Below are 24,806 nucleotides of genomic sequence, written 5' to 3' on the forward strand. Positions count from 1 at the left end.
GGGATTCAGTGATGGTAATGCCATCGAATGTCATGGGGAGATGGTTAGATTCTCTCTTGCTGGAGATGGTCATTGCCTGGCACTTGTGGGCCAGATGTTACTTGCCACTTGTCAACCCAAACCTGGATATTGTCCAGGTCTTGCTGCATTTGAACATGAACTGCTTCAGTATGAGGAGTCGCGAATGGTGAACATTGGGAAATCAGTGATCATCCCCACTTCTGACCTTATGATGGAAGCAAGGTCATTGATGAAGCAGCTGAAGATGGTTGGGCTGAGGACACTATCCTGAGGAACTCCTGCAGCAATGTCCTGGAGCTGAGATGGCTGACCTCCAACTGCCATCTTCCTTTGTGCTAGGTATGACTCCAGCTAGTGAAGAGTTTTCCCCGATTCCCATCGACTCCAGTTTTGCTAGGGCTAATTAATGCCACACTCGGTCAAATGGTGCCTTGATGTCAAGGGCAGTCACTCCCACCTCACCTTGGGAGTTCAGCTCTTCTGTCCATGTTTGAACCAAGGCTCTAATGAGGTCAGGAGCTGAATGGTCCTGGCAGAACCCAAACTGGGTGCCAATGAGCAGGTTATTGCTAAGCAAGTGCTGCTTGATAGCACTGTTGATGACCCCTTCCATCACTTTACTGATGATTGAGAGTAGACTAATGAGGCAGTAAGTGGCCAGGGTGGATTTGTCCTGTTTTTTGTGTACAGGCCATACCTGAGCAATTTTCCACATAGCCGTGTAGATGCCAGTGTTGTAGTTGTACTGGAACAGCTTGGCTAGGGACACGGCAAATTCTGGAGCACAAGCCTTCAGTGCTATTACTGGTATATTGTCAGGACCCATAGCCTTTGCAGTGCCTTCAACCATTTCTTATCATGTAGAGTGAATTCAATTGGCTGAAGACTGGCATCTGTGATGTTGGGGACCTCCGGAGGATCAACCACTCAGCACTTCTGGCTGAAGATTGGAGCAAATGCTTCAGCCTTATTTTTTGCACTAATATGCTGGGCTCCTCCTTCATTGAGGATGGGGATGGGGATATTTGTGGAGCCTCCTGCTGCAGTGAGTTGTTTAACTATCCACCATTCACAACTGGGTGTGGCAGAACTGCAGAGCTTAGATCTGATCTGTTGGTTGTGGGATCACTTAGCTCTGTCTATCACTTGCTGCTTATGTTATTTGGCATGCAAGTAGTCCTGTGTTGTAGCTTCACCAGGTTGATACCTCATTTTTAGGTATGCATGGTGCTGCTCCTGGCATGCCCTCTTGCACTCTTCATTGAACCAAGGTTGAACCTCTGGCTTGGTGGTAACAGTAGAGTGGTGGACATGCCAGGCCATGAAATTGTGTTCAAGTACAATTCTGCCCACAGTGCCTCATGGATGCCCAGTCTCAAGTTGCTAGATCTGTTTGAAATCTATCCCATTAAGCACGGTGGTGGTGCCACACTACACAATGGAAGGTATCCTCCACTTCATCTCCACAATGACTGTGCGATGGTCTGCAGCAAGCTTGTTTTTCTCTCAGTGCTTCCTCGAAGTGGTGTTCAACTTGTACTGATTCATCATAGTAATCAGCAGGAGGTTTCCTTGCTCATGTTTGACCTGATGCCATAAGACTTCATGCGGTCGATGTTGAGGACTCCCAGGGCAACTCCCTGTATACTACTGTAATGATGGGATGGTGGTGTCTGGGATATTATCTGTAAGATATGGTTCCGTAAGGATGACTACGTCAGGCTGTTATTTGACTCTTGACTAGAGACAGTTTTGGCACTACCGTCGACTGAGTTTGTCGTTTCCAGTGGTCGATCCGGGTGGTCCAACTGAGTGGCTTGATAGGCCATTTCAGAGGGCATTTATGGGTCACCCACAGACCAGGTAAGGACGGCAGATTTTTTTGGATTTTTACAACAATCAACAATTGTTTCAAATCATCCAGATTTTCATGGAATTCAAATTCCACCATCTGCTGTGGCAGAATTCGAACCCGGGTCCCGAGAGAGCCTGGGCCTCTGGCTTAGTAGTTCAGCGACCATACCGCAACACCATCGCCTCTAATGTTAACAGCTTCAAAAACCTAAATTCTTGGTTACTCACAAGGAATGTTGAGCCATTTCCTGACATAGCAAAAAAATTGTAAGCATAAAATATTATACAAAACTAACCAAAACACTAAAAGAAGTGCCAAAAAGCTCCATTTCACTCTTGAATGCACATGCCTCTGCCTTACAACCATACCATTATGTTCCATATTATCTTATTTTATACAAAATCATGGGCCTGAACTTCCGTGGAGCGGCAAAAGAGTTGGATTGGCACATCCAATTTCTAACCTGGAAATCCAGCCACTCCTTTCCCACCCGACCTTGACTCAGGCCAGACGAGAACAATCTGGTGCAGAGCGTCCGAGGCCTTGGGTCAAGGGCTGGAGAGTCGGAGGTAAGGAAGCCATGCCCCCTTTTATTTTTATTTTTTTTTACAGCACTAGCTGCTGTAAAGCAAGTAGGTTTAAAAGGTCCAGCCACTTTCAGAAGCCAGGGAGAAGCTAAGTTTGTAAGGTAAGTGGGTAGGATTGCAGGGTGGTCGGTTGGTCTTACCTATATTAAAAGTTTTGCACATGGCACACACCCCGTCAGTGTCACACTTATTTCCTGCCACGCTTTGTTAACAATACCACTATGGCTATAAAATAGCAACTCACCAGGGGCAACAGAACTGGAGATCTGCAGGTTCCACTGAAAAGCGCTCAAAATAATTAACTGCAACACGATTTTCACAAACTGAAGTTAATTACCACTGCATTATTAAATCTTGCGCATGGTTCCCAAACTTTATCAAAGTTATGAACAGGCAAACATAATGTTTTGTAAATGGCTTTGCAAAAAAAAAATTTGACAGGGCTGTGAAGAGTGGGAGACCGGTTCAATTCTGTTCAATTCTACTGCATGACTATGCTCCACATTTAAAGAGTTGACTGCTATAATTTATCTATCCAGTTAGCGAAGCGAAACTGTAGGTTGTACAGCACAAAGTAATCTCTGCAGAGTCTTCAGTGTTAATATTTCCATGAATACTGTGTAACATAATACAGTACCAACATCCACACCTCCCTTAATATAAATGAATTTCTAGCAAGGCGATGATTGCATTGAATTCCCGCTGGAACATATTATCCTGGAAGTCAGGAAATTCTACTTCTTCTGACAATAGTTTAACCATTAACCAAACATCTGAACTTTCCTTATATTCTGAAGTGGTTTTGAAATAAAGGAAGTGTTTTCATTAGTGGCGTGAGAACAGCAAATTCAACTCTCATCATTCTTCAGCTCCAAATTTTCCAAGGAGTGTAGTTACACACCAGCAATGTTCTCCATTCTCTATAATTATTACTCATTCTGCCCCATTCAGTCTTACTGGAGGTTGCAATAGGGCTCAAATATTTCCTAAAATCGTCACAAAATTTTTGATTGCATCAAAATCCAAATGACCTTGATGCTGAGTGTTGGTATTAGTTCAGGCAAATTAAAATGATACTGTTACAACCTGTAAGTATATTTTTCTACTTGCCTTTCATGATTAGCACATACAGTGCAATTACCACAGGGTTTTAGATATTACCGTTCACCAACATTACACTGGTACATAATGCAACACCCCTATTTTTTTTTAATATATAAGTGGAGAAACTGACTGAAACGAGCTACTAACTTAAAAACATCATACAAAAACACTATTATAACTTAGATCATTTTTAACAATCTAGCACTTACTGGTTCCATATCCAGAGCTACAGCAAATATCCAAAAACCTTTGACACCCCAGCTGCACTCCACAGGAATACACTTTCAGAATTCTGTTCATGGCTCATAAAACTTACAAAGTTCTGCCAAGGGATAAAAATTAATCCCGAAGAAAAATAAACATTGTACAGTTGTAAGTACTTATTAGCACCACCAAAACAGAGATGTTAAATAGGAGGTTTTCCCAACAGTACCCTTTCAAAACAGTTTATTCTTTGTTTCGTTTATCTGTTTCTGTCTATCTTAGTTAAACATTTTCCTTTAACATGTGACTGCTGACAAGATTGGGGAATTTGCCACCAAACAATTACTGAGCCCAAAAGTGAGACAATACTAAACTTCAGCAGAAAGGCAGCAGGTCATGAATCCCAGGTGTTTCAGCTGCCCCCCCCACCCCCCCACCCCCCCAATGTTACTGAGCAATACCCCCAAACCAGTTCTTATAATGATATCAGCATGAGTAATTAAAGTAGTAGTACTGGAGAAATTAGTGGGAATAAAAGATGACAACTCCTCGGGACCTGATGGCCTACATCCTAGGATTCTAAAATGAGGCGGCTGCCAAGATAGCGGGTGCATTGTTTGTGATTTTCCCAAATTCCCTAGATTCTGGAACAGTCCCAGTAGATTGGAAGGTGGGAAATGTAACGTTACTACTCAAGAAAGGAGGGAGAGAAAACAGGGAGCAAGAGGCCAGTCAGCCTGACATCAATAGTAAAGAAAATTCCGGAATCCATTCGTAGGGACTCCATAACAGCACACTTAGAAAATCGTAATATGATGAGGCAGAGGCAACATGGTTTTGTGAAAGAGAATGGTGTTTGACAAATCTATTAGTGTTTTTTTGAGGGTGTAACCAACAAGATAAATAAAGGCTAATTAGTGGATATAATGTATTTAGATTTTTTAAAAAGGTGCCACGTGAAAGATTGTTGCACAAGGTAAGGACTCTTGGGGTTGAAAGTAATAAATCAGAATGGATTGAGGATTGGTTAAAGGATAGAAAACAGAGTATGAATTAATGGGTCATTTTCAAGTTGGTTAGTAGGGTGCCGCAAGGACCAGTGCTGGGGTCTCAACTATTTACAATCGATATTATTGACTTGGATACATTGCACCTGGCTCCTCCACATAATACAAGGTTGGTGAGAAAGCAAGTCGTGAGGAACTTTGGCAGGCAGGACCTGGGATGGCATACTGCTGGTGGCACCCAATTAAGAGGCTTCCACCAGGTCCACCGTCCTGCCCCCAAAGGGTCATCAGCCATATAAGTGCCACCACTAGCAGTGGCCAGTATGGAGACTGCAACACCAGGGAGAGGGTGTCTCAAACGACCCGAAGAAAGTTGAGATAGGTTGGGGAGGCTGGGGCCAGGCAGAGTTGAGAAGTAGCCCTTCGTTAATCACTTAAGTGGCTCAATTAACCTCCCATCGGGCATCCAAGCCACCACCTTTCCAGCCAATGGCAATATGGCATGGCTGCGGAGAAGACACCTGATTCCCCTTCCGGCACCTATTCCCCCCCTGCTATTTTTCCAGCCCTCCCACCTCCCAGCGTGTCCCCAAAGGGCCCAAAAAATTTAGCCCAAAGAGTTTGCAAAGAGATATAGACAGGTTCAATGAGTGGGCAAGGTGGTGACAAATGGATTGTAATGTGGGGAAAAGTGAGATTATTCACTTTGGAAGGAAAAGTAGAAAAAAAGAATCTTTTTTAAAAGGTGAGAAATTATTAGGTGTTGGTGTTCAGGGGGATTTGGGAGGCCTTGAACACTAAACACAAAGTTAACATGCAGGTACAACAACTGGATGGTACGTTGATCTTTACTGCAAGAGGATTGGAGTACAAAACAAAGAATATCTAGCTGTATTTGTACAGGGCTTTGGTAAGACCACACCTGAAGCACTGTGCACAGCTTTTTTTCCCCCCCAAACCAAAGGAAGGCAAATAAAGGGTAATTAGACTGATTCCTGAAATGAGAGGTTTGTCACGTCAAGCAAGATAGAATATCATGGATCTATATTCGCTGGAGTTTAGAAAAGTGAGAGGTGATCCCATTACAGCATAAAACAGTCAGAGAGGACCTGCCAAGGTAGATGCTGCTTTCCCTGGTTCTTGAAGCCTATCATTCATCAGAGGAATATTAGCTACAGAAGGATGAGTAGAATCAGGAACCAAGGCAATGGAGTTCCATTGTGCAGTTACCTAAAAAACTGAAGAAGAGGTTGTAATGAAGACAGACAATATGAGGAAAGCAAGGCAGAACTTGAATGTCTATTGTGTCTTCCAAGACCTCAGAATACCCCAAAGCACTTTACAGCTAATTCAGCCTTTCTGAACTGCAGTCACAATTGTAATGTAGCAGACACAGTTAATTTGCCTAGAGCAAGGTCCCACAAACAGCAACAAGATGATGAACAGAATCTGTTTTTGTCATGATGGTTGAAGGATAAATAATGGCCAGGGCACCGGGGATAACTAGCCTGCTCTTCTAAGTTGTACCTTGACAGCTTCTACAGCCACCTGAGGGTACAAACAAGGCCTCGGTTTAACATCTCATCTGGGGGGGGCTTTCGATATATTTTTGCTGTTCAGCTGCTGTATTGGATATGAGAAAGCGTGACCTGATTTCAGAATGTTGGATGCTAACGAGTGCAAAAGGTGCCCAAACATCCCATTTCTCAACACTGACTTGGAAAAGCACAAAATTCACCCTTAAAACATTCCCAAAATTCATACAAAAACAATGCTCCTCGATTTTTTTGGCCTTGTGCTGCGCTAAATAGTTATTCACTGTTCGGAAACTTTTAGTCTGAACTGATTGAGGGCACTTCCCGATATTATCTTACAAAATAATTAACAGCTAACGGAGATTTCAGAGGCAGGCCACTGCTATGTATTTCTCAAGCTCACAGTTGCAATCTTCTCCATATATTCAGTTTTTTTCCCCCATTTACTCCAAAGTATTTTCTAACCACATTGCGGCACAGCGTGTTGGAGCACCGCCTGATGCACCACCCAGATTAAGTTGTAAAGTAATTAAGGTGACAAGATCATGGTCTCAGATGAAATGACAGCACCAACAGCTTTTTAAAAACACCCAGGCAACAACAAACCAGAGAAGTGTTTAACCACCATGTCTATTCTTGCTCTCATGAAATAAAAATATGGACCAACCGTATTCACGAAATGAGCATAACGTTACAGCATTTGTTTTTAATGCAGAGTTCCATTTGAAATGTGACAAGGGTGGGGACCACTCAGAGGGATTGGAAATTGAAAACTGTGTCATAAGTCATAGAAATCATAGAACAAATTTGTTTTTACAGAACGTGGCTTTTGTTGGCAATATCCACCATTGCAGATATACGAAGTCTGCTGGATAAACAGCTCAGAGCCATACAGAAAACAGCACACAAATCTTGCTGTGTTGGACAATTAAGGCTGATGGGCGAACAAAAGACTGACTAATAAGAGTTTATCACTGCAATTATTTAGGTCTGGCCGCAGCAGGTACTTTTTGTAGTTTTTACTTTCTAACTATACACTTTACAGAGACTCCGGGGGGTAATCATTTACGTGCAGACTGCTCACAGTGCAAGCGCCACTTTAACATTGCTTTGAACAATAACAAAAATATTTGAGAAGTTAAAGAGTCCAAATATTGCAAAAAAAATTCCATTAAAGGGCGTACAATTATTAGTCAACTCGTTGTGTGCCAAGGTGATACTAATAATTCAAAAAAACTCAAATTCACTTGTAAAATGCCAGGGTATAGATTCCTCCAGATTACTGCAGTAAAGATTGCAGCATGTAATCAAGCTGCAGAAAGCATTTGCCAGTGAAAATTCGATCAACTGTCAGAAGGCTTAATATGGGGATGGGGATTTTGTGCGGATATTAAAAGTACAGGTAAGGTCAACCCCCTCAAACAGACAACAAACAAGTTAACTTGCATCTCATCAGCCACAACTAGTTAACAACAAAACTAGCATTCCCACAAACAACAGCACATAGGAAGTCCATGTCATCAAATCAGGTACATTACACACTTTCTAGATTCGCCTGTATTTTGTCCAAAGGTCTATGATAGAATTTATTGTCCAGAACAAAATTATATTTTGTATATTTACTACAAACAAAAAAAAATAGTATTTATTTGTGTGTCTAATAAGAGTAATGCCAAAGAAAATAGCACTGCAGTAGTTTGACTGAAGTGTTAAAATGCTTAACCCATATTTCTGAAAAAGTATTTGAATATATACTTGAAAAGGAAAAAAATACTGGGTTACGGAGAAAGAATAGGGCAGTGGGACTAATTGTGGGCTTGGTGGGCTGAATGGCCTCCTTATTGCTGTGAGTGATTCTATAACTGTATAATTGCATCGCTCAAAATGCTGGCACAGGCCAAATTGCGCCTGTGCGCTATATAACTCTATTCCAAGCAGGTTAACAATAACTTTCCTTTATGTAGCACATTTAAAGTAGTGACCCAAGGGGCTTAACGAGAGTGATACCAATAAAAATCCAAACCACAGAAAAAAGCATCAGGACCGGTGGACAAACTTGATCAAAGTAGTAGGTTTTAAGGAGCATCTGAAAGAGGTGAGAGAGGTGGACAGAGGAGGAAAGGTTTATGGAGAAAATGCCTAAGGTTAGGACCAAGGCAGCTGAAGGCATGGCCAGTAATGCTGAACCAATTAACAGAAAAATCAGGGACCCGTAAAATGTAAGGATACCAATACAAAGGCCATCCCCTCGGGTATCATCAGTACTTCCCCATCCTCAGTGGTGAGCAGTTGGTTCACAAGCAGGTTGCATATAACATGTGCCATCTTAGGAGGAGGGAATAGGAACTCAAATACCAACCACAGACTGTAACTACGGACATCCATGACCAACGGTTCCATCCAACTGAACAGTAAGCAGGACAGCAGTGGATAAAATGAAAATCTGGAAATGGGGAAGGCAGGCAGACAGGAAAGACTTTTAGACAGTCAACCACCCGACATTCCAAATTGCTTTGCAACCAATGAAGCACTTCTGAAATGAGGTTACTGTTGTGATGTAGAAAACACAGCAGGCAATTTGTGCCCTAGTTCCCACCAACAGCTATGTGATAATGATCTGATAAACAATTTGTGATGTCAATTGAGGGGTAAATATTGGCCGGGGCACTAGGGATAACTGCCCTGACCACCTTCAAAATAGTACCATGGGATCTTTTACATCCACCTGAGATGGGAAACAAGGCCTCAGTTTAACATCACATCTGAAAGACAGCATCTCTGACAGTGCAGCACTCCCACAGTTCTACAATGGAATTTCAACCTTGATTTTTGTGCTCAGGTCCTGGATTAGGATGTGAACACACAACCTTCCGACTCAGGTGAAAGTGCTACCAACTGAGTCACCGCTGATGCACACAGAATACATGCATACATTTTTCAGAGAAGATTACACTCAAATTTTACACGCCAGACGGATAAAGAATTCCATCAGGTTTGTATTCTGGGGGAGTGCGAGTTCAGGAAATTTTAACCATTAATGCATTTTTGATAGCCATCTGTTTTTCGAATTTCTGCAGACATGATCCAAGAACACAGAATGGAAATGGAATGCAATAAATTTTCAATGAGCCACACTATGTTCTCACTATGTTCTCCAGTAAACAGAGCTCCCAGCCTTTTGCAGGAAGTGGTGCAGATCTGATTACTCAAACTGATATTAAAAGGACAGTTCAGCGCAACAGCAAATTCTTAACATTTGAAAAGACAGATGTTGTTATATGCAATAGATTATTACCTCAGAGATAAGTCCCCTCCATCAACAGATATTACCTGATGTAGTCTTTACACTCAAGGATTACATCCATAACAGTGTCAATCCTTAACTTACAGCTTCTCCAGTATTGGAACATGTCCAGCAAAATGGTTCAAAGTGAACGTTTATTATTTGGCAATGTAAACTAAGTCTTATAATACTTTGCTCTATTCCTAAACAGGCAGGCCATTCACTAAATCTTGTTCCGTGCTCTCAAAAGCTCAAATGGAGCAAATGTGAATCCAACGCCTTGGCTTTCAAAGGATGCAAGGAAGTATCTGTTTTTTAAAAACTTCATTTTCAATGTCTTGTACATGTGTGTTTGTCGTTCATCATCTCATATTTTTTGGCCTCACTTCTGCAGCTGCCACCAACATCCCATCCAGTCAGCCACTGGAGTCATCCAGGTACTAATGTATCCTATTTCCCCATCTTCCTGAGAGGGACCACAGGCTCCAGGCTCTTGTTGGTTTTCTACATTCACCTGACACCAGGTTCCTTAACTCTTGCTGGGGTTCAACAAGTCCTGATCTCCCTTCTGATCCGTGGCTTAATTGGCCATTCTTCATGTGTCAGCTTAAACTCTTTGTGGCGGAACTGTCTTCCAGTGAGGTTGGAAATAAGCTTATTCCCACCCTCACCCAAAGTTCATACATCTTTCATATCCATCAGGGACAGCGGACAGCAATCAGGAAGAGGAGTCAATCATCTCACCTCTACTGCCCAGCTCAGATTGGTCCGAGTCTAATCTATCCAATAACAGCTAGCAATTCTTATAGTTGACCTTTCTTCTCACTCTCTCACTGATAACTCGGGAGCCCACAAAGAATCCATCCTTGGTTCCCTCCTCTTCCTCATTGACATGCCGCGACTTGGTGACAGCATCTGCAGACTTGAGGCTAGGTTTAATATGAATACTGACAACACTTTGCCAGCTTTTCCATGTCACTACCACCCTTCACTGTCACTGTTGTCCAGCTGATGTCGGACATCTAATCTTGGATAAGATGCAATATCCTCCCCTCCCAAGCCATGGTCTCAGGATGAATGAGTCTGTTCACAACTTTCTCTACCTTCCATAAAGTGCAACAAATCTAAAACGTCTGCTGTCTGTATCTTATCCTGCATCTAATAACTCTCATCCTGTTCTTGCTGATTTACATTGGCTCCCACTGCCCTGGAGTTTTGACCTCATTCTTGAATTGATCTATGGCCTTGACCCTCCCAATCTCCAGTATTAAAACCTCACCCCAAGCTTTCTGTTACTCTGATTCTTACCTTGTGCATTGCCCCAACCAAACCGATTATTAAGCTCCGTTTTAGCTACCTAAGTTTGGTACCCTCAAAGTAACTTTCTAAACCAACCTCTTTACCTCAATTTCCTCTTTCAAGATGCTCCTTAAAATGCCAGCTTTATGATCACCCCTTTTATTCTCACACCTCTGAATCTTCAGGTTTATGCTAAAGGTACTACATAATTGCAAGTTGTTGTTGCAGTAGTATTTGCACCATTAAAAGATTCTTCATTTTACATGTGTAAGCTCTCACTTCCCAACGTCCAAGAGAGAAAAATCAGAATTTTTTTTTAGCAACTAGCAGCTTTGAAGGAGGAAAGAGATTTGGGTGTTCATGTACATAATTCACTAAAAGATAGTGCACATGTACCCAGCTTTGAAGGAGGAAAGAGATTTAGGTATTCATGTACATAATTCGCTAAAAGCTAGTGCACATGTACAAAAGGTAACCAGGAAGGCTAATGGAGTAATGGCCTTCATCTCAAGGGAGTTGGAATTCAATGAACTTTGGTCAGACCCCAAGTGGTGTACTGCATTCAGTTCTCAGCACCGAATCTCAGGGAAGATATACTGCCTTTATGGAGGTGTCCAAGGCATATCTGAAAGAATAAAACCTGGGCTTTAAGAGTTAAATTGAAACAGGCAGTATAAATGTTCTTGTATTTCCTCAAGTTTAGAAAGTGGGGGGGCTATTCAATCAAGGCCTTTAACATGATAAAGGGGCTCCATATCAAAACCAACTCCTCTGATAGGGAATCAAGAACAAGGAGGCATAATCTTAGAATTATAGCTAGGCCATTTAGGAATGAAATCAAGAAGCACTTTTTTCCACACAAGGATTAGTGGAAATCTGCACCAAGCTTCCCAAAAGGTTGTAGACTCTAGGGCAACTGCAACTTTTAACAGCGAAATTGATAAGATTTCTGTTAGATAGTTCTGTTAGGTTCCTCCGTGTGCAGATAAAACAAACAGGATGATGGAATAGGTTCAAAAGGCTAAATGGCCTACCCCTGTTCCAACAACTCACCAAGGCTCCTTCGACAGCACCTTCCAAACCCATGACCTCTGCCCCACCTAGAAGGACAAGGGCAGCAGACGCTTGCGAACACCGCCAACTGCAAGTTCCCCTCCAAGTCACTCACCATCCTGACTTGGAAATATATCACCGTTCCTTCATGGTCACTGGATCAAAATGCTGGAACTCCTTTCCCAACAGCACTGTGGGTGTACCTACACCACATGGACTGCAGCGGTTCAAGGCGGTGGCTCACCACCACATTCTCAAGGACAATTGGAGATGGGCAACCAATGCTGGCCCAGCCAGCGAAGCCCACATCCTGTGAAAGAAAAAAATGTTTCCCATCAGAACGTGACATAATGACAGCGCAGGTGGGAGAGGAGCTGAAAACTGTATTCAACTCTCAACCACAAAGGGTACAGTGTAAGGTTGAGCCCCGATGCTGTCCATCAATCATATTCATTTACTTCGCATCAGGTCAATTTTCACCCAAGCTTTTCAATACAACACCCTTGCTGTATGATCCTACAACTCAGTTAAAGGAAAAACTGACATAATTTAAGTCCCCCTCTGCTTTTAATGAGAAGTAGATTGACATCGACAGCAGGACTGACTGTCCCACCCTCCAGGATGGAGGAGGTGGTGGTGGTGGCACACAGCCTGGAAAAGAATTTATGTCAGTTGAAAAGCACAGCAGCCCCAGTCATGTTTCCTGAATTCAGTAAAGTTCATTTACTAAAAATGCAATATTTGTCCAGTATTACAGACGATGCTTAATGACTATAATCTGTGCTAGTTATCCACTTTTACAGCTTTCGTAAAAAGGCTGCTGGCAGGACGTTGGAAGATGAATTTAGTCAGATTTAAAAAGGAAACGTTTCCATAAAACTGTGACTGTTTCACTCTAGTCTGTGCAGCCCCGCCATTAATGTGGAAAGAGATCCAATTTTTCTCAAATCATACCACCACACCACACCACACCAGAAATCAAACTTGTGACACTGTTGCAATCCTGGATGTTACTTTCCTGCACACTCAGTTAAAAATTGAATCTATTTTGGGTAGGAGTCAAGCACAGGCCAGAGCCTCCTCAGAGGTAGAAATGGACGATCAACCACCGCTGCTACTCCTCTGTCAACCAGGCAAGGTGTCTGCAGTAGGAGCACTGCAAAAGTGCAATCTCCCCTCCTGCAAACACAATCCAGACAGGAACAGGAAAACTCTCCCTCAAGAGAAAGCCCAAATGCACAACTGATGAGACACAAAATAAACAGTTCCTGGAACTACGTTAAGAACAACAGATTAAAAGGGGGTTAACATTTTGTGATAAGCAATTTGCCCTTCTGGGTTTTGAACAAAAAAAATGAAAAAATGTTCACATGCAACACAAATGTCTCACAGCATTGAGGGGACTTAAGGTGAATCCAGACATACGCATCAGCAAACCTGGCAAAGGAGCAGGAATAGTCATCCTTAACAAGCGTGACTATATCAACAAAATATAGGCCATTCTTAACGACGAGTCCAAATTCATATCCATTGGACCTGCCGCTCTACACGGCCGGACTGCCTTGCTCAAAACTAGGCGAAGAAAACGCTTGCTGGACTTGCGTAAGAGCGACGAGCTGCTGTGTAATATATATGACAGGGCTCATACTCACAGCTCGCTGCATCTGCGTATGCAAGGGCTGCCCAAGGTACACAAAAGTGATGTCCTTTTACATCCTATCTTATCTATGACCAGCTCTGCACAACATGCATTGGTTAAATGGTTGGGCGAATTGTTACAACTAGTTTTGACTAAGTTTTCCACAAAGATGGTGAAGGTGTCTTTCACATTTGCGAAGACCATGTAGGACTTGCATATCGATAGCAATGCTGTGTCCATGTGCTCATTTGACATTGTTAGCCTATTCACTAATGTTCCACTTAAGAAAGCCATAGATATTTGTGCTGCACCACCATATCATGGCGATCTGAACCTGCCACCATTGCGGGAATCAATATTCATCGAACTTACGAGTTGGCAACTCGCACAGTTGAGTTCAGCTTTAACGACACCATGGATGTCCAAATAGATGGTGTTGCCATGGGATCCCCTCTAGGCCCAGCTCTCGCAAACATCTTTGCTGGGTTCCATGAGAAATATGTCTTCGATAGAATGACACCTAACCCCCTACCCCTTGCATTTTTACAATATGTGGATGATACATTTTCTATATTTAAATCTATAGCTGTATATAATAACTTTCTTACGTGTCTTAATGGGCTCCATGCTGCACTCAAATTCACTTTTGAAATGGAGCAGTCAAATGAACTCCCCTTCCTTGAATGTACTGTATGGACTGTACCCGACCAGCCCATGCTTGCAAAACTCAAAACAGTGTCCAACATTAGATGTGATTCCGCATTTGGACAACATTAGCTAAATAATCCTTAGTGCACTAAGAATTACGCTGGTAACCAATTTAAGATTGTCAGTCGGTCTCGCAGTGTGGCGCATTTGCGTGTACTGGAAGCTACATATATTAATACACAGGGCCCTGTTCTTTGCAGACAGAAAGAACATGTACACACATCGCGCCTGTTTCAGCTAAACAAAATAAGTGACAGCCATTCGTTGGTTCACTCCTCAGGTAATGCCTTGACCACAGTCAAGCTGCCTGGTTTAAATTTCAAACAATGCTTGGCAGTTAACTATCAGATACCATCAACTGGTGCATTCTCCATAGCAATGCCTCTACCAAAGTCCACTTGCCAACCAATCCGCACTCTCTTCTCATACAATATAAATTGTTGTTCCCTTTCCATTTGGTATTCTTGAGAATTGTGCTGACAAGTACAAGATGAAAAGCTTTGACAAAAAAGTCTCCTTTTTCAGCAATACTCAAGTTCTGTACTACCAAATGACTATTTAAAAATAAAATTCCAGATCTTAATCTACTGTAAATGTTGTGACAAAATGAGACTACAAATTTCCTAAAAGGGAAAATTAAACCGTTATCAAATTCTCAGAAAGCCTCTACTAAAAGCAAACTCGTGTATCATTAGTTGCTGCTTTCTAACTTTGGCAGCGCACTACCTTCTCCACAATAATATCTTGGCAAAATTATGCAGTATACGTTAGCTTATTTAGAATAGCATCCTGGATATTGACACTTTTTCCCTTCAATTGTTCATGGGATGTGGGAGTCACTGGCAAGGCCAGCATTTATTATTCATCCATGTCTTGAGAAGGTGGTGTTGAGCTCCCTTCCTGAACTGCTGCAGTCCATGTGTAGGTACAGCCATAATGCTGTTAGAGCAGACTACCAGGTGGTTGCACCCAGCAATGGTGAAGGAACAGTGATATAGTTCCAAGTCAGGATGGTGAGTGACTTGGAGGGGAACTTGCAGATGGTGGTGTTCCATGCAGCTGCTGCCCTTGTTCTTCGCAGCGGTAGAAATTGCAGGTTTGGAAAACACTGTCAAAGGAGTTTTGGTGAATTGCTGCAGTGTATCTTGTAGATGGTATACAATCTGTGCCAGTGGTGGAAGGAATGAGTGTTTAAGGTGATGGATGGGGTTTTGTGCTGGATGGTGATATTGGAGTTGCACTCATCTTGGCAAATGGAAAGCATTCCAATCACACTCTTGAGTTGTGCCTATTAGAAGGTAGGCAAGCTTTGGAGAAATCAGCAGGTGAGTTCCTCTCCACAGAGTTCCTAGCTTCTGACCTACTCTTGAAGCCACAGTATTTATAGGCTGATCCAATTCAGTTTTTGGTCACTGGTAAGCCCCAGGATGTTCAAAGTGGGGAGTTCAGTGATGGTAATGCCATTAAATGTCAAGCAGTGATGGTTAGATTCTGTCTTGCTGGAGGTGATCATTGCCTGGCACTTCTGTGATATGAATGCTGTTTGCCACTTAACAGTCCAAGCTTGAATATTGTCTAGGTCTTGTTACATGCGGGCACAGACTGCTTCACAATGAGACTGAACACTATGCAACCAATTTAAAAGATATTCTTGGCTGGAGCATTACACTGCATCAGAATAATGGTCACAAACCAAAGTAGAATACCACAAACTAGGTTCCTGCCAACTGAACAAACCAACTTCATCCCCAGAAATTGTACAGAATAGGACAGTACCACCTTTTGAATTGAGTCTTTTCCAAATCTGTTACCACTGCAAGTTATACCAAAGAACAGCTGTCATTTCCCTTAGCATTTTTCCCCCTCTCAATATAATTGCTGCACGAAACAATTATCAAGAATATAATAAAAGCAGAAGTAATCAACACAGTCCCTTGAGCCTGCTCTGCCATTCAATCCGATCATGGCTGATCTTCAATCACAATTCAATTTTCCCACCCTATTCCCACATCCCTTTGATTCCCTCAAGTGTCCAAAAATTTATCACTCTTAGCCTGAAATATAAACAACTAAAGTATCCACAGTCCTCTGGTTAGAAAATTCCAAAGATTCACAATCCGCTGGGAGAAAAAAGTTCTCATCTTAGTCCTAAATGGCTGACTCCTAGGGCAGTCTGAGACTGTGACCCCGAGTTCTATCGTCTCCTGCATCTATCCTGTCAAGCCCCTTTAAAATCTTATATGTTGAAATGAGATCACCTCTCATTCTTCATATCCCAGACAGTATAGGTTCATTCAATTCAATCTTTCCCCATAGGGTAACCTCATCGCCCTCCAACCCCATTGCCACAAAGGCCAACAATGTCATTTGCCTTCCTAATGACATACTGCACTTGCATATTAACTTTGTGTTTAGTGTACAAGGACACCCAAATCCCTCTAAACACCAATATTTAATAGTCTCGCCTCACTTATAAAAATGTTCCACTTTTCTATTCTTTTTACAAAAGTGAATAATCTCACATTTCCCCACATTACTCCATGCTCTTGTTCATCTTTATCCCTTCACAAGCTCTTTGTGTGCTCCTCACGTTTTCCCACCTAGCTTTGTATCATCAGCAAACTTAGATACATTACACTTGGTCCCTTCCTCTAACTCATTAATAAAATTGTAAACGACAGAGGAGCCAGCTCTGATCTGTGTGGCATCACACTAGTCACAGCCTGCCATCTTGTAAAAGGACCCATTCATCCCTACTCTGTTTTCTGTCCTTTAACCAATCTTCTACCCTTGCTAACATATTACTCAATTCCAGAGCCTTTATCTTGTGTACCAACCTTTTGTGACATCTTGATGAATGCCTTTTGAAAACCCAAATGTACTACATCCATTCATTCCCCTTTTATCTACCATTTTTTCTCTCTCCCTCCTTGTATAGCGAAATTATATTTGCTGCAGTTCCAATAACTACTTCCAATTCACTGGGACTGTTTTGCAAATTTTACAAGATCACAACAATGCAACTATTATCTCAACAGCCGTCCCTTTTAACACCTCAGACCATCAGGTCTTGGGGATTTTTCTCCTTTTAATCCTTCCCCCCCCAGTGCTTATTCTTTGGTAATATTAATTAAAAGTTAAATGCAGGCAAATGTAATGCCTGTGCTGTTGAGGTCACCAAGGCTGCTGACACTTTTCTCTTCATGAACCCCTTAGATACTTACCATGAAGCCTCAGGCCACATTTATTTCAGGGTGGCCAATAAATGCTGGCCTTGCAAGTGACACACACATCCTGTGAAACAATAAATAAAGTTGAAATCTGTGCCTCCATTAATCTCAAATAGCTGATCAATCCTAAATCAAGATGTGGTAGCAACAATCAATGAGGCACCAGTTGGGATAACACTACTTTCCAAGCCATTCATCTGGAACAGGAGAAAGCAACAAATGAAAAATAATACAACTAGGATGAACCTGCGCAGGCTTCTTTAGGCTCAACTCCATTTCCTCAGGTTGGACACCCATACAGACTCGCACCAAATGTAATTCAGTCCTCAGTCCAAAACTTATAACAGTTCAGAATGGTGCAAAGAACAGTTGGCAAGAAATACACACCCATCCACTTCTATCTTGGCTTCCACTACTTGTGCCGCTTCTCCCCTTTCCATACAGCAGTTTTCCTCTTTGCTTACCTACTGCTCAGATATGCTGATAGCACTTCAGTCAAACTAATGGATGTTTTTATTAAAGTAATATTTGACCATATCCACCTGAGTTAACGATTGGGCTTCCACACAGTGTATTGGAAAGCTGTAAGGAGCGCTTGGTATGAATTACCTATAATAAAGCAAAAATTCCCAATTCCTCTGTTTCTCACCATCTTTCTCTTCTTCCTCCATCTTCGCTGGAAGGAGCTTCCTACTGCTTACGTACATGCACTGACCATTCTCCAGAACCTTACTGAAGCAGCTATCTTTCATGTGCCAGCCAAGACAGAGTATTAGCAACCTAATCCTAAATGGAAGGCATCACAGCCTGATCTGCGTTCAGCTGATGTTCAGGCATGAACATATGCTTATCAATCTAACAAGGGTCATTAGATAATTTACCCCCCTGTTATCTAAAAGCATTGAGGTCAACTGTTCTTATTCCTACCTTAGCTTAGATGGATCAAGAATCAAATCTGACGCCGCACTGCTCAGCATCACTCAGCTTCTTGTGTCCTCATCCAACCAAGCACAGCATACAAACTATAATCAAAGTTATGATAAAGGATGCGCTTTACATTGGAAGCCAATCTATATGCCAGTTTCCCTGTTACTGAGTTTATATATATTAAAGGGCAGGTTTGGCAACAATGCATAATGGAACATGTAGAAGATTCATAACGTTGGTTCTGTCAAGTCATTGGTACTCACTGCTGCTCAGACCACCCCACAGTATAAACAGGGCGAACCTGGCAGTAAATAAATAGTTATGACTTTGCCAACCTGACTATGCCACTCCCACCACCCCCTGTCACCACCCCCACCACCCCCTGTCACCACCCCATCCTAATGTCAGGGAAGGTCATTGCTAACTAGTAATCCTTAAACCACATTGTTGCCCTGTATACACGAATAAGCTGAAATTAAAGAGCACCAAAAGTCAGGCCTAAAGGTGGCAAATCCAATGACAATACACATAACACACAAAAGTTGAAAGCAAAATACCCTCCCGAAAGAAATAACTGGCTCTGATCTTATAATATTCACTTTACAAAGCATTTCTATGTTGGAGGCAACCCAGTGAAGTAAATGGGGCAGTTGTTTGGTTGGTACCCCCAGGCTAAGCAATGGAAAAATTAACCGGGATTGCTTTTAGGTGCACATGTATAACATCAGGAAGCAGGTGTGGTATTCCTTACAATCAAACAGCCTACTGACAGCTGCTGTCCAAATTACATATGAAGAGCCATTTGCACAAAGTGCCAGAGGCAATAACACCTTACTCCAGCAGAAATCACTACTTCGAGAGAAGAAAAAACTGAGGGAGGAGCCAAAGAAAACAGAACATTCCACTTACTTTTTACTATTGTGGACAACAATCAACTACAGCAGGATTGCAAAATAAATGAGGTGACAATAAATAGTAAGATACTGAGAAGAACAGAGGGACCTTGGAGTGCATGTCCACGAACCCGAAGTTAGCTGGACTTCAGGTAGATCAGGCGGTCAACACCTTTATTAGCCAAGACATAAAATATAAGGAGGTTATGCTGGAACTTTATAAAACACCAGCTAACCACAGTTGGGTTACCACGTGCGGCTCTAGTCATTGCACTCGAGCAAAGATGTTTACAACTAGAGAGGGTACAGAGAAGACTGATGCGAATGTTGCCTGGTCTGGGCTATTTCAGTTATGAGGAAAGATTATATGGGTTATATTCTTTGGAACAGAGGAGGCTGAGGGAAAACTTAACTGTTTATAAAATTATAAAGGATCTAGATAGAGTAGATACTCTTTGAGGGGAGGTGGTGGTGTAGTGGTATTGTCACTGGACTGGTAATCCAGAGACCCAGGGTAATGCTCTGGGGACCAGGGTTCGAATCCCACCACAGCGGAAGGGGAATTCAGCCTGAAAGGGTGGTAGGCACTTGGACACGCAGTTGAAATGCCTTAACCTACAACACTACAGACCAAGAACCAGAAAGTGGGATTAGACCGGATGACCTCCAGGTCAATTTCTATGATCCTATGTTACCACTACAGAGTCAACATCCACTTGCTGAAATGACACACTGACAAATTTAAATGCTGCTCCTGAAGGAAGAGCCCATCTCCCTTTCTGCTGGCTGCATTGCCCGGCTCACCTGTACAGCCAGAAGTGCACTGATTTTTTTAAGTCCCTGGCTTATACCTTGCTGTTTTGCCAATAGTAGATTCAATCCAATTTCCACAGCAGCTTGAAAGGTGGAGGGGAAAAAAATAAATCAGGTTATTTTGCAGAAACACTTAAGTTCTATACAATAGAACAAAAGATTTGCATAATCTTCCTGGAGATATGAGACACCAAAAGCAACAGCGCTCAAAAAAAAAATCCACAAGGCAGCTCCATTTAAAGACCTGTGCTTTGCATTTTATCTAGCTGGAGATCTTACCTGGCTGTAGATATTAAAGGATGCTTTGTCCCAACCAATTTCCTGACATGAAGGGCAATATTGCTCAGCTCGTCACTGAGCAGACAGCGGAGACTCATGAAGGAAGTTGGGTATCCAACAATCTTCTCTGCCTCAGACACCACTTTAGTCCAGGAGGAAGGGGATGTCGTCGAGTAAAGAACTTGACTCCGGCAAAAAGCACCAGCCAGAGCAGGGCCGTACACCATTCTCCTCAGGGTCTGTAACATGTCGGTGGGTCTAGATGTATAATTTTATACCTAAGAAACAAAACACTCTCCGGGCATCCAGGCTGAAGGTAGAGGGGGAACATCAGACAGAGAAAGGCATCAGCTGATCCTGGCAAGACAAAGATAAAAGTTCCTTAATTTAATTTTGTGTGCATGTTTGTCCCAGGTCATTTTTTTTAAATGAAGCTAGTCAATCACTTGGTCACACCGGGAGCTAAATTAAATGTCTCGCAGATTAGAGACAGCATTAGACAGTTTGTCAGGTTCAGTGGCACTCGATGTACTCAGGGGCAGTCCCAACGTCTTATTTTCACTAAAGACATCAAGAACATCCAGAAAGACTTTACTGCCAATAAAGTACTTTAAAAGAGTTGTCGTCACTCTTGTGACGTTGGAGGATTTTAATGCAAACAGTCAACACTGCCCAATATCTATTGTACAAAATTGTAACCTATGGAATAAAAACAGATCTGGCAGCATCTGTGGAGAAAGCAAGAGCTAACATTTCAGATCTATGACCTCCCAACAGAACTAATTTGCATGGGAGGTAACAACAGTTACACTTGTGACCCGATCTGGATATCCATGTCTTTTGCATATGTACCTCTCCTCCAAAGACACATCAAACATACACCTGAACATATGAATGCTTCATACAAATCAATGAGCTGTTTTATTTCACAATAAGATAAAACTACTGCAATAAGGGAGATATGACTAGATAATACAAAAGAAAAGACCAACTGAAATTTCCCCACATAAGTCTAAACATTCTCATCTTCACTGCCAACTTCACACTGCTTTCCTAAATTTTCTTTCACTAATTACCCTGGGCTGCCTGCCTCTGTGCATTTTATCTCTCACTGTTCAAGCCTAGAAGGGGAAGGTTTGATAGACAATGTGTCAACCACCGTGAGTCAGCAACTCCAACCTCCTTTCCTGTCCAAACTCCTTCAACATGTTGTTTCCTATTAATTCCATGTCTTCAATTCCATGTTTGAATCCGTCCAGTTTTTGCCTCTGCAACACACTTTAACAGTCCTAATCAAAGTCACTGATGACATCCTGTGTCTGTGACTTGACGCAAATATTTCCACAATCTTTCTGCAGCTTTTGACAGTCAACCACACTACCCTCTTCCAACAGTTCGCCATCATCCAGTTCAATGGGAATATCTTCACTTGCTTAGAGTCTTACATACTCAATCCTATCCAGAACATCAAGTAATGTTTTCTCTTCCCATCCTCACACTATTACTTCTGAAGTCCCCCAATTATCCATCCTTTGTCCTCTAAGAACAACTTGCATTGATGTAGCCCCTTTAGTTTCTCAAGCTATATATAACCCCTTGATGACATAATCCAAAGACATTGGGTCAGTTTCCATGATAACATTGACAACATCCAACTTGACCTCTCAACTCCTGCCATGCGTTCAGATTACTTGCTCAACAAGTTGGCTAGTTGGCTCCAGTTAAACATTGGGAAGACCCAAGCCATCATTGATTCCTAACACTAACTCCATCCCACTGCCATTAATTCCGTCCACCTCCAATGTCTCGGGTTGAACCCGACAGTTTGCAAACTCTGCGTCCCACTTGACCTCATTATCTCCATCACAAAGCCTCCCTTATCTTCATCTGTGTACCTTTACCTCAGCCATCCGTTACTGATATTTTCACCTATGCTTTATCTCATCTCCATACGAATTAGGAGCAGGAGTGGGCCATTTGGCCGTTCAAGCCTGCTCCACCATTAAATAAAATCATGGCTGATCTGATTGTAACCTCCCATGATAATCTTTCACCCCTTTGTTAATCAAGAATCTATCTAGCTCAGCCTTAAAAATATTCATAGGCCCTGCTTCCACTACCTTTTGAGGAAGAGAGTTCCAAAGACTCAAGGTCCCCCTAAGACAAAAAAATTCTCCTCATCTCTATCTTAAATGAGCAACACCTTATTTTTAAGCCATGGGACCCCTGGTTCTAGATTCTCCCACACAAGGAAACATCCTCTCCATATCCACTCTGTCAAGACCCTTCAGGATCTTAAAAGGTTTGATCAAGTCACCGCTTACTCTTCTAAAGTAGAGCAGATGCAAGCCTAACCTGTCCAACTTTTCCTCAGAAGGCAACCTGCTCAATCCTGGTATTAGTCTAGTAAAGCTTCTCTGAACTGCTTCTAATGCATTTACATCTTTCATTAAATAAGACCACCAGTACTGTACACAGTACTCCAGATGTGGTCAGTCTCAACTATGCCAGCGCTCTGCTGATGTTTCCCATCCTCCACAAACGTCATCGCATCAAAAACTCCGCTGTCTGTATCCTAACCCAAACCCCACTCCTCATTAGCCCTATGTTTGCTGGTCTACATTGGCCACAGTATCCCAAAGTTTAAAATTTTCTTCCTGATATTTAAGCGCCATCATGGGCTACCCTTCTCTATCTTTGCAGCCTGGAATTCCCCCTCCTTTAAGAATCCACTTTGTTGACCAAGCTTTCAGTCATTCCGCTTAATATCTCCTTCTTTGGCTCAGTTGCCCTTTTACAAAAGACCTTGGAAAGCTTTCCACATTAAAGGCACTATATAAATGCAAGTTCTTGTTGTAAACATCAAAGATTGGGATACAATGGGGCAGAGTAATTTTTTTTTGCAGCAAGAGCAGGCTCGATGGGCCGAATGGCCTCCTTCTACACTGTAAAGATACTGTGATGATACTATGTGAAGAGCTGGGCAACAGAGAATTAAGACACTAGTGTCGCCACTGGCACGAATGGAAATGCAGGTTAGATAGGCAGTTTCCACTACAAATGTGGCTACAGAAATTTATAATGAAGAAAGTTGACAAAGTCCACACACTCCTAACATTTTAATATGTTAGCAATGAACAGATGTCAATTACCGCTGAGTCCGAGATTCTGCTACCTTTTTTATTTCTCTCCCCATTACGAATCATATAAAGTTTAAAAATGTATGTCTGCTGTTTAGTAATAACTACGAGCCACTCACTGTCTCGAACTTCATACATAAATATTCACATACAGCCCAGCCTCCCCCCTCCCCCCTCCCCTTGCACCCGCTCTGAACCCATCGCACCAGCCAACCTGGATAGTGAGGAAACTGCAGAAAGGGATTATAGAGGAATAGTAGGGAAAATCCCAATCGTTAATTGGTAACCTGTGCTAACTACTAGGGTGGGTTAGCAGCAGGTGCTCACCAGCACTCTTCAGGTAGTTATACAAATTGTGTCTGGACTTATCCAAGTGAAAATCATTCCTAGAAACGGGAGATACACTCTACATGGAACAAACAGAAACTCTACCCGTACCGCGCTCCCAAGGCACTTGGAGTTTAGACTCTGAGAGACGATGATTTGTTTCACTATGTCAGACACCTCGCTGATAAATCAATCCCTGCCCGATATCGCCCGTCAATGCTGGTCTCGCCCTCCGGTCCAGGATCCAAGCCGCTACCGCTTCCTGCGGTCTGTCTTTTATAACCAGAACCGGAGTCGCCGCCACCGGGAGCGCAGACTCACCGTTACATGGGCGCCGCCATTTTACACAATCCACAACACGGTGTGTCGCAAATTTCTTATGGAATCCCACGGAAGCGGCGGAACCACGACGTCGCCGTAAAGTGTAAAGCACTCGCGGCGAAAAGACGGCTGGACGCATGCGCAGGAAGCACTGGCCGGCACCGTCAATGCACGTGATTCCAGCTGTCAATCATTTTAAAAGTTTAAAGACTTATTTAAAAGTTTACTTTAGTTTTTCCTTACAATTTTTAAAAATTTTTATACCAGATTTGTTTGCCGGTCTTTATTAATTTGATTCCAGCTCCAGAGAAAAACATGAAACAATGAAATCAGTTTATTTGGGAATATAACTAAAGAATGAGACGTATTAACAAAAAGTTAAAATGCGCAATAAAATTGATAGTACAAATAAATGGTAATGAAGATGAGCAGGCATAAAGGTGGTAGAAGCTGTATGGAAAAGCAAAATACTGCAGATAATGGAAATCTGAAATAAAAACAGAAAATGCTGGGAATACCCAGCAGGTCTGGCAGCCTCTGTGGAGAGTTAATGGTTCAGGTTTCATGAGAAGGGACTTAAA

At 42.3% G+C, this 24,806-nt stretch overlaps 1 protein-coding gene across 6 annotated transcripts in view; it reads right to left on the reverse strand.

The window, feature by feature from the left end:
• pdss2 (prenyl (decaprenyl) diphosphate synthase, subunit 2) overlaps nt 1-24,340 on the reverse strand; it is a 201,484-nt gene extending 177,144 nt beyond the window's left edge. For 5 of the 6 annotated variants that reach the window (XR_013576649.1, XM_078542524.1, XM_078542522.1 and 2 more), the window contains exons 1-2: nt 24,226-24,340; nt 20,438-20,794 (exon numbers count right to left, since the gene is read on the reverse strand). Coding sequence is in view for 5 of the 6 variants with exons in the window: in XM_078542524.1 (XP_078398650.1) it covers nt 20,438-20,685 (248 nt within the window). In the remaining variant the exon portion in view is untranslated. Of the gene's footprint in view, nt 1-20,437; nt 20,795-24,015 lie in introns of all 6 variants that reach the window. The other variant, XM_078542523.1, reaches the window with a different exon arrangement.
• Between the last annotated feature and the right edge of the window lie 466 nt (nt 24,341-24,806).

Source organism: Cetorhinus maximus, chromosome 5 (genome assembly GCF_964194155.1).
Source record: "Cetorhinus maximus chromosome 5, sCetMax3.hap1.1, whole genome shotgun sequence".
NCBI lineage: Eukaryota > Metazoa > Chordata > Chondrichthyes > Lamniformes > Cetorhinidae > Cetorhinus > Cetorhinus maximus.